A 16,345-nucleotide genomic window follows, 5' to 3' on the forward strand; every position below is an offset into this window, starting at 1 on the left:
GAGATGGCTTAGTGCTTAAGAGCACTGGCTGTGCTTCCATATGACCCAGGTTTTATTTATTCCTTGTACCCTTGGTGGCTCACAACCAGCTGTGACTCCAGTTCCAGGGAATCTGGTGCCGCCTTCTGGCCTCTGTAGGCATTAGGCACACACGTGGTACACAGACATGCAGGCAAGACACTTACCCATACATGTACAATAAAAATTAAAAAAAATTAAGAGGTTAAAAAAAAACCCCAATAACCCACAAACACCAGAGTCACGGTCCCTAGAAGTCCAAGGTATTTCTTTAGGCTGAGAGTGACAGCGTCTCTGTCCCCTCAACCCTGAAAATCCTAGTGTGAGGGAGGTGGAAGCAAGACAGCACCATGTTTGAGGTCAGTCTGGGCAACTTTTTGAGATCCCGTGTCAAAGCAAAAAGTATAAAGAGAGCTAGAGACAGAGCTTGGGGTAGAACACCTGCCCATTACACACCAGCCCTGAGCTCAATTCCTAGCGCTTAAATAAATAAATACACAGGGACTCCATTCAAATACATCCAGGGTGGTGTGTGTGTGTGTGAAAGAGAGAGAGAGAGAGATCATAGGGGTGGTCATGAGAGGCTATCTGTGTAGCAATTTATTGTGGAAGGAAAAAGAAAGCAGTGTAGGTGTATTTTTTTATCTACCCTATTTGTATATTTTTATCTACCCTTTTACCTCTATCTGCCTTCTAACACTCCCCTCCCTGCAACACTAGGTAGGAGAGAAAAAGGTCAAAGGAGAAAGGGCATGTAGACCTCTTTAGACTTAGTTCCTAGGGGCAAGCCCAATCTCCATAGTCGGGATATCCAGCAGCCCAGCAAACCAGCAAGCCAGCAAACAGCAAATGCAGCAGCAGGACGAACCAGCAGCCGCCTCCTTCCTTCAAGTGTCCCATCCCTCCCTGAGGGAGTTGTTAAAGAAACCAAGACTTCCTCTACAAGGCAGATCTCAATTTTGTGGGGTATTAGGGTGTGTAGAACCAGCTCTCTCCAGGTGGCCTGCAGAATTGTGTGACCCCATTCCCAGGTGTGTCCTATAATAAAGATGTGTCTTGAACACCTTCCCATCATCTAGCTGGGCCCTCCCGCATCAAGTACTGATTAGGAAAATGCCGTCCAGCTGGATTTTCTGGCGACAGCGTCTCAGTTGAGTTTTCCTCCTTTCAGTTAACTTCAGTCCGTGTCAAGTCAATGTTAGACTAACCAGCATAACTGGATCCCCAAGCTGTGAGCTAAAATAAACCCTTCTTGCGTTAGGTTGTTTTTGTCAAGTATTTTGTCATAGCCATGAGAAAAATAACTAATACACTCTCCAAATCTGGGCTGGGCCCTCCCTCCGCTCCCAGGTTCCACAGCTCACTGCCATGCTGTGGGGATTTGCCCCCTCCACAGGTGCAGGCTGGTATTTACTCAAAACTCAGAAATGCTGTGTAACTTCCTGAGGTACCATATCTATTCAACACTCTCTTCTTAAAATTCCGCACATATTCTAGCCCCTTCTGTGGCCCTGAACCTTATCCTGTTTTCTTACAGCTTCTCCGTGTTCCCCCCTTGTGTGTGTCTCAGAGCGTGTGCAGTCTGCTTCCAGGCAGAAGGCTGACGTGCAACAGACCTTCCTTCTCAGAGGTCACAGATCTGTGACGTTTGCAATGTCCCATAACCCGGCCAGGCTTCTGAACATGAGCCTGTTTCCTCTTCTGGCTGAACCCAGGGGTCCCCATAGAGCTCTTCAGTTGGGCTTTTATGTGGCTTCCTAACTGGGACATCACATATGCCAATGATCAGGCTGCAGACTCAGCCCCACAAGGACCATACCCAGAAGCCTGCTTTCCGGACTTTGTGTATGCTCATTATGAATTCTGGAATACTGACACCTCCAACACACACTCCTTTGCACCCTGCAGCCTGTTTTGGACTCCTTGGAAGTCTTCTCTGGCACTCAGGCTGAGCCCAGATCAGCTCTGCGCTCTGTGGAATCACTTCTCTGGGCAACCTTATGACAACCAACTTGTTTGTGTGACTCCTCGGCTAGGAGGTGGGGCAGGCCCCTCCTCCTGTCCCATGCAATCCCTTCTGTCTGGAACACTTCCACGAACATGTGCCAAACAGAGAAGAGGTGCAACCTACCACACCAGACACACACCCATACACCATTTGTGCATTCTGCAGACCAGACTGCATGTTCCCAGATTTCCCAGGTGCTTCCCAGATCTTCCTGGCCTCTGCAGGCTTGCCCCCTTCAGATGCCACCCTGTGTGTGTAGGGGCCCTCCTGAACCGTCCAGGTCCTCTTTCAGCTCCCACCAGCCGCAGGGGTAAGAGGAGAGCCTCCTCACATGACTGCTGTGTGCATGGTGTTATCTCCAAAGCAAAGGCCTTGGTACAGTTGGCCAAACCGAGAGACTCTAAATGTTTGCTCTTGCATCTTCCTGGGAGTCAGAAGCTCTAGCCTTTGAGTCTTTATGAAAGGCCCCTGCAGAGGGAAGGCAGTGTCCAATGACAGAGCCTAGGAAGGAGGGAGACGCCATGGTCATCAGGGGCTGCTGATCAAGGGGGTTGCTTGATTACCAAATTCCCTTTCTTTGTAATATGAGGGGTTATTCTTGAATGCTCTTCCCAGACCCCTTCTTCCTCTGGATCCCACCAGCCACCAAACTGGGTCAATCACTGCATTTTCTAACCCTCAATTGGTCTTGTCTCAATTCTTGTGCCCTGCCTCCTGCCTCTTCTCCGTGGCCCTGTGTGGCCAGGACCAGCCTCTGTGGTCAATGGCTCTTTCAGAGTGACCTTCTTGGCCTCCTGACCCATCTGGATCACCCTCTCCCATATTCTCCTCCCAGATCTGTGCCCACTTCCTCCGTCAAAGAGCTCCCTGGCCACGGCCACCTGGCCCCTCCTCATTCAGTTCTCACCCTTTCGGATACTCTTGCCACCCAACCTCACCACATGTTAAAGTCCGGGGGCAGCAAAGGATCTGCTGTCATCTGTAACCTCCTTCAGCCTCTCCTCTTGGTTCCAGGAAGCTCTTGGAAGCTGTCTTCCATACCACGGCTTTTGGGGGCCAGACCCTTGCTCCTTGCAGGTACAGCTATTGTGTGTGCACACGTCACAGCTGAACAGATAGACACCAGCACCTTGTCTGTACCTTGAGCAGGCTGCAGAAGGGGCCAGCAAGAGCGGCTCCCCACAACGCTAACTGGGGGCAGGTTCCCCCAGCCAGTAGTTTCTGGGCATTTTCTGCCTGTGCTCTTCTGGCAGGATTCCCTAATGTGCTTCAGATCCACTGTCCCTCGTGGTCCTTTCCCAAAGTTAGTGGCTGGCCACTGACAAACCAGCCAGACTCAGCCAGAATGAGAGCCATTGTTATGAGGTAAACCACCACAGGAGGAGGACCTCAGACTTCAGGACTCCACAGAGGATAGGCATCTAAGCGCTCACTGTCAGCTGATCTTTTGTGCTTTCTACTTCTCTGAGTCCCCAACCCCCCTCAGTTGGCTGTAACAATCACTAATTGCGGTGGGGGGGGTCATCTAGTTATTTATATATTATTGGTCTCTCACTAGTAGTTCTGCTCTGGGTGACATAGTTGATGACAATGGTTGCCCAGGTTACTTTCCAAGAGCTGGAAAGTAGATTTTTTTCTTTCTTTTATTTTATTTTTATTTTTTTATATTAATCACAGGTTATTTACTTTGTATCCCAGCCATAGCCCTCTCCCTCATTCCCTCCCAATCCCACCCTCCCTCCATCATCCACTCCCTGCCCCTTTCCAAGTCCACTGCTAGGGGAGGTCCTCCCCTTCCATCTGACAGTAGCTTATCAGGTATTGGAAAGTAGATTTTGCTTACACTTCCACATCATAGTCCATCACTGAAGGAAGTCAGGGCAGGGGCTCAAACAGAGCAGGAACCTGGAGGCAGGAGCTGATGCAGAAGCCATGGAGGGCTGCTGCTTACTGGCTTGCTCCTCATGGCTTGCTCAGCCTGCTTTCTTATAGAACCCAGGACCACCAGCCCAGGGATGGCACCACCCACCATGGGCTGGGCCCTCCCCGACCAATCACTAATTGAGAAAATGCCCTACACCTGGATCTTACGGAGGCCTTTTCTCAGTTGAGGCTTCCTCCTCTCCAATGACTCTAGGTTGTGTCAAGTTGACATAAAATTAGTCAGGACACACATGCACAGAGCACTGATAACACCCTTTCACCTTTCCCTAAGCCTCAGACCACACTGCTTCCTTATCCCATAAATGTTAGTTACACCATGAGAGGAAAGGCAAGGGTGGATCACCTTCAGGCTCAGCTGTCTCGGATATACTCTTTGCCTTTAACAAAGTTTATTGCTTCGCTGACTGGGAAATTCGGTCTGACTGTGTCACAGACATTGCTGGTTCTTAGTTTGGTTTTCTTTTGACTCAATGCTTATTTTGGTCCCTGGTGTCAGGCACGTCTGCTATGCTAGGCAGTTTTCCTCTGCTGCAAAGCGCTTTTCTTTTCTTTTTTAAAATAATGTAAATAAAATTGTAAGTACTTACTGGGAAGGTACTTTGAAATTGCATAAATTCCTCATCAAAATTTAACTTGTGTATTAACTCAGGATGAAGCTGTGATGTGTTATTTATTCTATGTAGTAGAATCATTTATTTATTGGAATTAGATTGATTTATTTAACATTTTGGGTTTTGTTTTGTTTTGAGACAGGGTCTCATATATCCCATGCTGTCCTCAAACCAGCTATGCAGACTGACTTTGAACTTCTGACTAATCTTGCCTTTGCCTCCCTACTGCTAACAAAACAGGCACACCCTGTTTATGCAGGTCTGGGGGTGGAACTCAGGGCCTCATGCACGCTAGACTATCACTCTACCAACTGAGCCCCAATGTTTGGCTTTTGACACAGGGTCTATATAGCCCAGCCTGGCCTTGACCTGACTACCTAGTAAAGCCAACCTTGAACTACTGCTCCTTCCCATGACCACCTTCCGGGTGCTAGGAATAGACACTGAGTCAATCTTCTCACAAACCCCTGAGGCTGGATCTCTGTGCCGCAGTCAAACTGCAGAAAGGTAGCTCACAGGTAGGGTGACGACTCACGTGGCCAGCAGGAGGGGCAGATTCCAGGCAGCCTGCTCCCGTGTGTCTTTGGATGTATGGGGTACCTCTAGCAATGCAAGTCCTTTGAACTGTCCCGAGCCCTTGAGCTTTGACGCCTCCTCCAGGGGTATAACGAGGTATTAGATCCGAAGCCTTCTATGGTAACTTCTCAAGCCCAAACCCTCCTTGTAGGCCGGAAGGTGGAAGGAACTCCTCTCAGGAGGGACAGGCAGGTGGCCCCAGCCTGGGAAAGCCCAGGTGCCAGGAGCTGGAGGTAAGGAAGGCCTGAGGGGAGCCCCTGGGACAGCACTTCCTGGGTGGCTTGCTGAGATCTGCCTCAACTGAAGCAGGAAAAATGCCTGTGAGCAATGGGGTGGTGGGAGGCGGTGACGATGTGACTCCTGGCTTCTTTTGCCCTGTCACCAGCTTGTCCTCATCGTATCACTGTGCCACCACCATGCCATTGTCCTGTTATGCCATGTCCATGGTATCACCATGCTATCCCACAAGCTTCTGCCAGCTCCAATTGAGGTAGAGTTAGTTTTCTATCTCCCTCTCTCAGTGTGGGAGTATGTTCATATGTACACATGTGTAGAGGCCAGAGGCTGAAACTAGGCATCTTCCTTAATCCCTCTCTATTTCATTTCTGAAATGTTTGCAAAGTTTATTAGGATTCACATTGTATGTGTGTGTGTGTGTGTGTGTGTGCGCGTGTTTATGCATGCGTGTGTGCGTGCATGGAACGGTGTGTATGTAGGTCAGAGGAATATTTTAAGAGTTGGTTCTCTCCTTCCACCTTTTCGTGATTCTGTGCTTGAGCTCAGGTATCCAAGCTTGCACAGCAGGGCCTTTACCTGCTGAGCCATTTCCCCAGTGTTGCTGCTGTTGTTTTTGAGATGGGATCTCTCACTGAACCTGGGGTTCACCTATTTGACTAGATTGTCTGCTCAGCATGTGTTAGGAATCTTCCTGTCTCCATCCTCCTAATATTGGGACTACAGGTGTGCACAGCTGCATTCATCTTTTTTGTGGGGTTTAGGACTCCCAATCGAGGCCCTTGTGCTTGTGGAGCAAATATGTCACCAAGAGAGTCACCCCCAGCTGTGTATAAAGTGGTTTCTACCCATGACCTTCTTTAAGGGGAGAAATGGCACATTCCTGTCCCCACCAGAGGCCCTTGCTGATGGAGGCAGGGTTGACAGTGGCTTTGGTGCCAAAGCAAAGACTAGAGTCTCAGGTAGGTCTTGCAGTGACAACAGATATAGTCACAGATATAGTGTCATTAGCCCGAGACCTGGCCAATAACACCAGACAAAGCTTTTTCCTCATTTCAAGGGTGCCTAGGCATGTTAGGGTTGAACTTGGGGTAGGACTTGTGCCTGGCTCCGACACTGCCCAGCCCCACAAGTCTCTTTTGTCCTGCAAGTGGGCCCTGCTTGCTGTACTGTGCTCTGCTCCGCTCTCCAGTACATCCTGCCAGCCCAGAGCCAGGGGCAGGAATGGGTGGTAGGCCTCTGTGCCGGGAACATGCGATGTCTGCCAAACTTCAGAGGCCTGGAATCATCTGGAGGCCGGAGCTGGGAGTAGGAGGAAGGTCATGTGTCTGCCAGCTGTGCACCAAGGCCAGGATGAGTAAGGCAGGCACTGGCCAGTTGGGCCAGACACTCACTGGCCTGCTCCTGGTCTGGCCGTCAGCCACTGGGAAAGCTGTAGCCAGGCTCAGCAGGCCAGCTAGTCTCTGGACTGGACAGGCAGGCTCTCCCATATGTGGAGGGCCCCTTTTTCTTCCTGTCTGGATGGGGCTCCTCCAGGCTGCAGGCCTGACTGTGCTAGTGGGGAACATTTCGGGGTTGCTGCTGTGTTCTGAGAGGTGGAGAAGAGGCTCTGGCTAGATGGACAGGGTTCTGCCTGGTGTCCAGCCTCCCAGAACTTCAGGTAGGCTCCAGTCCTCCCTACCTGGAGGCAGAGGCTCTCAGAGATGCAGGTGGAAGATACAAAGCATTCCTCCATCCCTTGGGCCCAGCTGGGTCTGTCCAGACAGGCTGTGGCCAGGGGCCGCTAGTGGTGTGTCCCCATGCTAACTAGGAAACAGGTCACAGGGAGATCAGCTAGTGACCTAATTATAAGGTATCCTAGTTGGCTTCAGTTGTCAATTTAGCATAGCCTAGAGTCATTTGAGAAGAGAATCTTAACCTAATAACTCTTATCAGGTTGTTCTGTGATAGCTTATTAATCGATGGAGGAGGGCCCAGCCCACTGTGGGTGGCACCATCCTTTGCAAGTGGTCCTGGGCTGTACAAGGAAGCCAGCTAAGCAAGTTCCTGTGGGCGAGACAGCAACAGTATTAATCCTGTCAACCTCCTGCTTGAGTTTCTACCTTAATTTCCCTCCGGGAGGGACTGTGATCTGAAGACAAAATAAAACCTTTCCACTCCCAAGTAGCTTTTAATCAGGGTGGGGTTTTTTATTTGTTTGTTTTTGTTTTTAATCACAGCAACAGAAAAGAGAGTAAAACGTGAGGCCTCCTGCCCCCTCACACCACCAATGCCCCCCACCAAGCCAAGGTGCCCTCACAAGGATACACCACTAGATGCCAGGTCCTCAGTAACTGGTAGTCTTCACATTTGCTGAGTTTTCTGGGGTTGGCAGATGCTTAAGCCAGGATCTCCCAAAGTGCTTTATGGAGAGAAAGCCCAGCCCTCCTATGTTGCTGTGACATAGAATATTCTAGTACAAGAGGGATGCTGAATGAAATCTTAGGAGAGCACAGGGTTGGGCCTGGACCCCCGTTCTGAGGTGTCAGATGAGTGGAGAGGGAGTAGGTAATGTCATACAAGGAGAAAAAAAAGAGGCATTTATGATGGAAAACACTGGCTAGGACAACTTTTCAGGAAGAAGGCCCGGAGGCAGATAGAGGTTGGGACCTGGGAGGGGCCCTAATCTTAGGATCTTGTAGACTCTGGATGTGGGTACTGTGGTGGAGCAGGGTGGGGAGTCAGTTGTTAGTAGGCAGTAGATCCAACTTTCAACAGTGTGACTTGGCAGGCATAGCGGCACACACCGTTAAACCGAGCACAGCGGGGCAGAGGCAGGTGGACCTCTGAGAGTTGGACGCCAGCCTGCTCTGCACTGATTTCCAGGAGGGCCAGGGCTATACAATGAGACTCTGTCTCAAGCAAAATAAAACAACCCCCAAAATTAACAAAGGTAGAGCAACTGAAGTTACATGATTATGTGCTAAAACTGCTCTCATTAAGGTGTGCAATTTGGCCAATTTTAATGAGTTTTGTCTTACCCTGAAACTATGCTTCCATTCAGGATGAACTGTCCCAGGCAGCTACAGCTCTTTCTGTAAGAGTGGATTGTTTTGCATTTCCCAGAATTTTATGTGAACGGGACTATTCAATATGCTTCCTTTTGGGCCTGACTGAACTCAGCACACTTGAAGTCCGTCTGAATCTTTGTGTTGTCAGCAAATTGTCCCTTCCTTTATGGCTGTATAGCAGTCCACTGTCTTCCTCAGCTCCCGAGGGCTCAGCTAGCTCCCAGAGCGGGAAGGATGGGCTAGAAGTCCAAGAGAGCCTCAGTTTGGGAGAAGAGTTATTACTTGACTTGTTGGTTATCCAGAAACCCCATATGCAAGGCTGCTTTTCCCTGACCCAACCTGAAGATCTCCTGGTATTCCCCAGGGGGACTTTTGTTAAAAAAGTGTTTCGAAGTGGCCTGATGTCATGGCTATCTGATAGAGCAAACCTCCTGCAGGCCGTGCAGGCTGGACCCTGTGTGACTCCAGAGGACATCGGTGTTCCTGGGACCAGCAGCCTCTATCTAGGAAGTCTCCAGGGCAGAGGAGGAAGCCTGTGCCCATTATCAGTCCTTCCTTAGAGTCCAGAAACAGAGCATGGCTGGGCAGGGTTATCATCTCTACCCCCACGGGTCATTCTTGCCACAGACATAGCTGTCATCTCTTCACCATCCAGAACCCACCCTCCAAGAAGCCTATGCCCAGCCCAAAAATTCCTGGGAGGCAGCCCTCTGCCTCTCCTCACTGCTCTGCCGCTGCTGCTGCAGCTCCCGTGGCCTGCACGATGTTTGCTTAGCCTTATCGTGAGCAGCCGTGCGGGGCCCCGGTGACAGCATCAGTGCAGGCTGCCGGGCACACCATGTTCTCCAGCTGCACCAGGAGAGCAAAAAGTATACTCTCTTGCTATGCCCTGGAATAACACAGACATGGTGGGTGAGGCCGGGCCAGACTCTAGCCTGCTGGCGGGGGGCACTCCAGAAAAGAGGGGTCCCCAGGCTCCAGGAGGCCAGATGAGGGCGGTGGTGGTGGGGAGCAGGGCTTCCACCCTCACAGCCGAGCCAAGCCCCAGGTAGACTGAGCACGCCCAGCACTCACCTCAGGCGTAGCGTCACCCCTAGGCACTGCCTAGGCTAGGAAGTAGGAAGGTGGACTCGTTCATCTGGAAATGAGGTCTCTGTGACTTCCAGTGCTCCAGAGAAACAGAACAAGCAGCAGTGTTTAACCGATGGTCTAATCCACGATAGACTTGATAGATAGATGATATCAGTGATAGGTGGACAAGCTCTGCGTGCGTCCACAATTTCTCGTCACTAAAATGTCCTTCCACAGGGGAGATGTCCACTCCTCTTCCTAAGGCCACCAATCACAAAGGAAGACATGTGTCCTCTGCAGTTCCCTCTGAGTTCACTGGGCTTCCTCACAGGGCGCTGGTGAGGGGTTATCTACAGGAGCGAGGGTGTTCCTCGCACAGTTGAAAGCCTCCATTCAGCAGGGATAACGGCTTTTCCATAGCTGCATAGGTGAGGCCTCCCTTAGGCCCCCCCCCCCCCCCCCCGCACACTATGTACTCTATCTCCTTCCTGAGGCCATGTGATGCAGAGCAGCTGGACACTCAGGTGAAGGGTCCCACAACCTCCCCACGCCTCTGTGAGGAAAGGTCAATGGGCAGTAAGCCCAGCCAAAAGTCGCTACATCTTACATTACATAGTAAGGGAATAAGCAAGGAGAGAAAACAAAGAGATTTGCATCAGACACAGCTCTATAGACGGATGTATTTATAACACTGAGGAATCGTGACTATCATGGTCCTCACTTTGTGATGGTTATAGGTGGTGGCTGGCATTTATAGTCTACCTTCTATGTGTTCTGTATTTGCTCCGACTGAGCCACGTCCCTCAACACTTTAGCGTCCCCCTTCCCTCCTGAAGAGTCTGGGCCTTTATAATGGTTAGTTTTGATTGTCCCCTGGATTGGATGAAGGAACACCTAAGGCATTAGTGAGGTGAATCAAATCTCGATGTGTCTGTGAGGACATTTTCAAAGGGCATCAACCGAGAGGGGAAGAGCTGCCCTGACCCTGGGTGGCTGCGTCCACAGGCCGGCCAAGCAGCAGCATTCCCTCCTCAGCTTCTACAACCTCCCAGAAGGACCGAGCTCCTGCAGCCACGCCCTCCGCACCACGGCAGACTACATACCCTCAAAGGTGACTCACAACAAATCTTCATTCTGGAGTTGTGCAACTAAGTGTTTTCATCACAGTGATGAAAAACTAGCTGGCTCATTAGTCCACAGTCCAGCCTACCTCAAGCTGCTGCCGTTACTCACTGACTGAAAATCGCAGGACATGCCACTAAGCTGCTCCCTAAGGGACCCCACTGTGTCCCACACTCCCTTCTCCCGTCTGCTGCACAGCAGTCCAGTTTCTCCATGTGCACTGGCTAGTCTTAGGTCAACTTGACACACAAGCTAGAGGTATCTGAAAGGAGGAAACCTTAATGGAGAAAATGCCTCTGTAAGATCAGGCTGTAGGGCATCTTCTTAATTTCTGATTGATGGGGAGGAGCCCAGCCCATTGTGAGCGAGGCCACGCTCATTTAAGGCTGAGCAGGTCATGTAGAGCAAGCCAGTAAGCAGCACCCCTCCACGGCTTCTGCATCAGCTCCTGCCTCAGCTCCTGCCTCCAGGTCCCTGCCCTGCTGGAGTTCCTGTCCTGACTTCCTTCAGTAATGAACAGTGCTGTGGAAGTGTGAGCCAAATAAACCCTTTCCTCCCTAACTTGGTTTTGGTTACGGTGTTTCGTCACAGTAATAGGAACCCGAAGACACACGGTTATTTGGATCAATCAACCCAGGCCACTTCATATCTTTCCTCTCAGGCATGAGAGGCCCAGATGATGGGCGACAGCTGTCCTGTCCAGCCCAATGGACTCCTGTGTGTCTTGGTAGAAGCACTCTTGGTTTTGCCTCTGAGACCCCCAGGTCAACAGGATACAGAATAACAAAAAAAAAAAAAAAAAAAAAAAAAAAAAACAGAAACAAAAATTTGTTTCATTTTCTTTTAAAATATTTTATTAAAAAAAATTCTATGTACCTGTCTGTCTGTGCATATGAGTGCAATTACCTGCAGAGGCCAGAAGGGGCCCAGGGATTCCTTGGAGCTGAAATTACAAGTGGTTGTAAGCTACAAATTTGGGTCCTTGGGAAGAGACGTACACACTCCTGACTGCTGAGCCACCTCTCCAGCTCCTTGTTCTTTTTTGAGACAGGATCTTGTAGCACAGGTTTGTCTAGCCATATAACTGAGTCTGCCCAACTCCTGACCCTCCCACCTCCCAAGTCCTGTGATCACAGGCATGTGCCACCACGACTGGATAGAAAGCAGCTTTCGGGGGGGGGGGGAAGGGGAGCAGTCACAGTGATGCTATTGCCATTGCCACCTCATTCTTTGACTCCTGGATGGGAGGAGTCTGGATATAGCAGAAACCTCACCACTTGTCCCCATGCTGATCTGGAGTGAATGCAGCTTTCTAGAGAACTTTGTCTTAGCCCAGTAAGGACTAGGTGGCCTTGTAATGGGGTCACCAAAGGGACAGCCCACAGTCCTATTAAGATAACCCTTGGGACAGGAAGGAACATGTCGAGACCTGAGAATTCTATGAGCACGGGATCACTGGAAGGTATCTTTGGCTGTGAGGTGAGTGTTTTGGTCAGAGGCAATGCCGTGTGGATTACTGTGCTGGTGGGCAGGGCACTCTCCAAGCAGGAGCATCAACCATACAGAGAAGGTAAAGGAAATCCGGTGTTTATTCCAGTAAGAGTCAAACCTGTCCCTTCCGTGATGGAAGATGGCTCTGTAGCATTGTTTAGCGTTTAGCACTCAACAGTAGCTGTAGCTACAGCAGCACTGGGGAGTAAAAGGCTGCCTCTGAGCTGATTTACAAACTCCATTCCCACCACTGAATGCTTTGTTCAGGGCAGAGGGATACCACCGTGGGTGGGGAGGCCATGGGCTTGGGGAAGCCACCCCTCTCTAGCTTAGGTAACATTCTCACATCCCGTGTCCTCCAAGCAAGCTCCTTACATTGGTAACAGACATCCAGCTTGGCTGCAAGTCAATCACGGGACGAGGCTCTGCGTCTGACGTCCAGCCAGTGGCTCTGCCGCTGTGGGATACACAGCTCCTGCCAGCCCAAACCTAAGAGCTCTGGGTCCGTGTGGCAGCTGAACCAGGTCCCTGGATCCCAGAACACAGCTTCTCTCATCATTTTGTCTCTTAAGACGAACATCGCTCTACTTGTTGGCTTGTGGCGATGCACTATCCACTATCACGATATTCCCGTGGGGGTCAGTCGCCCACAGCTGTTTCGAAGCACTTCCCTGAGGTCCAGTGCTGAGACTGCACACATTCCTAGTCACGCTTCAAGCCTCCGTCAGTGTTCATTGCTACTGGCATGGTGGCCGAGTCACTGGGATCTTTAGCCCTCGCCCCACTGGATAGCCCACTCCAGAAACTTCCTCCCATAGAGCCTTCTCAGGGGTTATCTTGGAGGAGGACTTGGGGGTGGGTGTTTAAATCTCTAGTCACCTTCTCCTAGAGCTGTAATGTTCATCTGGTAGCTGACTGGATTTATTGATTTATTTATTTGGTATTCGGTTCAGAGATTTGAAGGGGATAGTAGCTACAGGAGTTTGGGCGCAGGGACTCACATGTTTAGCGTTCAGGATCAGGATAGAGGAGACCCGAGCATAGTCTGAGCACCCCTCTGAGCACCAGGTTTGACGCCCAGAAGGAAGAGGTCAGGGATCAAAGCTTGCCTGCCCTGTTGGTGACCCCAGGTGGGATGCAAATGCCACCAACATGAGATGACAGTCACACCCTCCTTTCCCGGAGCACATGGAGCCACAGAAAGGAAGAGCAAGGTACAGCCTTTCAACACTCCCAAGGCACAGCTAGTTCTCCGCACGCAGAGACCCACCCAGCCTTCCTCCGCGATGCCCGCCCCCTGGGATCTGTGGGCTCCCTTGAACTGCCTTTCCCTGAGCCATGTTCTCAGGTACTACTGCTCTAGCCATCTGTTCACTGGACAGCTTTTGCCTCCTGTGCCACGGAGTCCAAGTCCTACTGAGGCTCATTTCTGAGCTTAGAAATTCTGCAAAACCTCCTGCTTTACTCTCTAAAGTGACCGGGTTGCCTAAAGGTATGAAGAGTTACCACTGTAAGCTTCTTGAATGTTTGCCAGGTAACTGGTGTTGGGTAGGGAGGCCACTCGGTTCTGATGGCAGCAATGGGGGCTGGGAGGAAGGGCTCCCTCAGGGCAGGTGCCATCAAGTCTGGCTCGCCAAGCTGGACCTGAGCCACTGAGCCACAAGTAGCCCAGGCTGTGGGCATAGGCTGGACTTCTGACCTAAGGATGAAGGTGGGAACGATGGCTTCATTGACTGCACCGTGTTCACTAAGAGCGGCCTTTACACATGGTGGTGTGTGCATGTAATCCCCATGCTAAGGCATGTGGTTGGTGAGTTCAAAGTCAGCCTGAGCTTAAAAAGCGTGCTGGGCATGGTTGTGCAGGCCTTTAATCCCTGCACTTGGGGAAGACAACTCTGAGCTTGAAGCCAGTCTGGTCTCCACAGCAAGTTCCAGGTTAGTCAGGGCAAAGCTAAAAGGAGGGAGCAAAGGAGTCACACTGAATAACAGGAGCCAACAGCTTGTGAAACAGACATATAAAATTCAATACCTTTCTCTGAAAACACATGTTTGGTGGTAAAATTAAAACAAGTAAAATTGATTTCATAAAACAAAATATAAAATATTGTTATACGACCCGTATCCCGTATCTTAGAAAACCAGCTATTTTGTTCACATACTTCATTAGACTATTTTTACCTAAGTACACCGCTAACAGTCCTGCTCATACAAGTGATCTATTCTAGCTCCCTGAACCTAAAGAGACCCGCAATTGTATTTGTTACAGGCTTCATTATAAAATTACATTGTAGAGTTTTGGTTTTTTTTTTTTTTTTTTTTAAATATTTAAGTGTGTACAAAACATTCCCCTGCCACAGTAATGTAAATCCACAAAGGCTTTCTAGTTAAAACACACAGTCGCTGACACTTGGAGGCTCCGAGACAACGGGACTCAAAACACGGAACATGGCGCAGCTGGCCTGCTCCTGGGGAGCTGTGACTCTGTGTGGACACAGCTGGCTGACACCTTGCACAGGAGCTGCAGGCCAGTCTTCCGTTAGCTCCACCGGTGGTGCGGGCACCACACGGTGACTGCGTTCTCGGGAGTGGATGGCTCCGCCACATGCGATGGCTTTTTGCTATGCTAGGAAACGCTTGTGTTGGGGAAAGCAACATTCTACCTGCTCGGCCCACATTATCAAAAATAACTTAACCTCTTCTCCAGGGAGGGGTTTCAAGGTAGATCTTCCTGGCCGCCTTCTCTCTGTACACAGATACCATATTTATATATTATGTATTTCTATCAGACATATATGTACACATTTACAGGCAGACCTTCAAAGAGATATTGCACTTATATACAACGGAGCTTTCACTGAACTAACTTCACACTGTCCCCACTTAAGTTCTTCATAAGAAAGGCAGTCCATACGTCCAAGGAAGTCGCAAGGGAAGGTTCCAGTAATGCACCCTGTTTAGTAAACATTGGAGGAGGAGAGCTGGAGGGAGAGGGCTCAGCCCTTTATTGCTCAGGGCTGGGCCCACTCCCCAAGGCAGTTGGCTTAGACTGAGGTCCGGCAAGAACACAAAATTCTCAAAGACAAGCTACTGCCTTCCCATCTCTCTCCAGCCAGCAGCCTGCCGCCATCACGGACACAGGCAGATTTTGAGAAGTAATACAGCAGAGAACCCAAAGGTTCCACGGTCTGTTACGTCCGGTACAAAGTCCTCACGCCTCGCTTTCTAAGCACATCAGATATTCAAACAACGACAACATATGGATTGCTATCACACGGAAAACACCAACCCAGCCCGTTACAGGCGGCATCTTCTCCTTCCCTGATATTTAAGGTGTCTGCAGGGTGGGTGCCCGGGCTCCTCAGCGGGCCAAACTCTAAGACCTACGGGGCACTGTCACTGAACTCCCACGCCTGGGGGCTGAGCGGCCCCCACCCTAGATCTCTGTCAGGGTGAGCTTGTATGACCCGCCGGCGTCTTCGATCTGCAGCTGGAAGGTGTCTTCGTTGGAGTAGTGCTTCACAATGTTGTCGTCCATGTTCACCAGGATCCTGGACAAAGACAGGTCACGGGTCGCCGCCGTCCTACAGGGATGGCTGTGGAGCTAGGCTTGGTCTGCTTGGGCGCTGACTGGCTGTGACTTGTGGGGACACCTTTCACACCCTCCCATGCTGCATGTCCCAGGGTGCCTCTGGCAAGACTAGTGAGGACTGGGTAGGGGGAACCGAGTAAAGGAAGCAGGTGGCAGACAGGAAACGCTGCCTGTTTTATCACTTCCGGCCTAGAATGTTCACTGAATGGTACCCAGTGTATGTATGTATGTACCCATAGCTTATCTGTTATTCTACCTTAGACAGAATCAGAAGAACCCATCTCCATGGAGTCACAGCCACCTAACCATTACCTTTCCTGGTAAGCTACCCTCAAAGTTTAAATGAAGTAGCTAAGCTTAACCCTTCCCTTTAGAGTCATCTAGAAAATTTCAACTAGTGTTTGGTGTAGAAATAAGACAAAAAGTCTCATACTATGGACTGTTTATCCAAACACTTCAACTAAAACAGAACTAAAAATAGTAATTTCTAGGGCCCAAAATATGGCTCAGTAGGTAAAGGTGCTTGCGGCCAAGCATGGTGACCGTGTCCCATCCTTGGTACCCACGTGGTAGGAGAGAACTGACTCTTGAAAGTCGTCCTTTGACCTCTACAAGTGCACTATGGCATTGG

At 50.2% G+C, this 16,345-nt stretch overlaps 1 protein-coding gene across 1 annotated transcript in view; it reads right to left on the reverse strand.

Annotated features, from left to right (window-relative positions):
* Positions 1–14,243: 14,243 nt before the first annotated feature.
* Grhl1 (grainyhead like transcription factor 1) overlaps positions 14,244–16,345 on the reverse strand; it is a 45,019-nt gene continuing 42,917 nt past the window's right edge. The window contains exon 16 of the mRNA XM_055619251.1: positions 14,244–15,673. Coding sequence (XP_055475226.1) covers positions 15,559–15,673 — 115 coding nt within the window. The 3' untranslated portion in view covers positions 14,244–15,558. The remainder of the gene's footprint in view (positions 15,674–16,345) is intronic.

Source organism: Psammomys obesus, unplaced genomic scaffold (assembly GCF_907164565.1).
Source record: "Psammomys obesus unplaced genomic scaffold, mPsaObe1.curated_primary_1811, whole genome shotgun sequence".
NCBI lineage: Eukaryota > Metazoa > Chordata > Mammalia > Rodentia > Muridae > Psammomys > Psammomys obesus.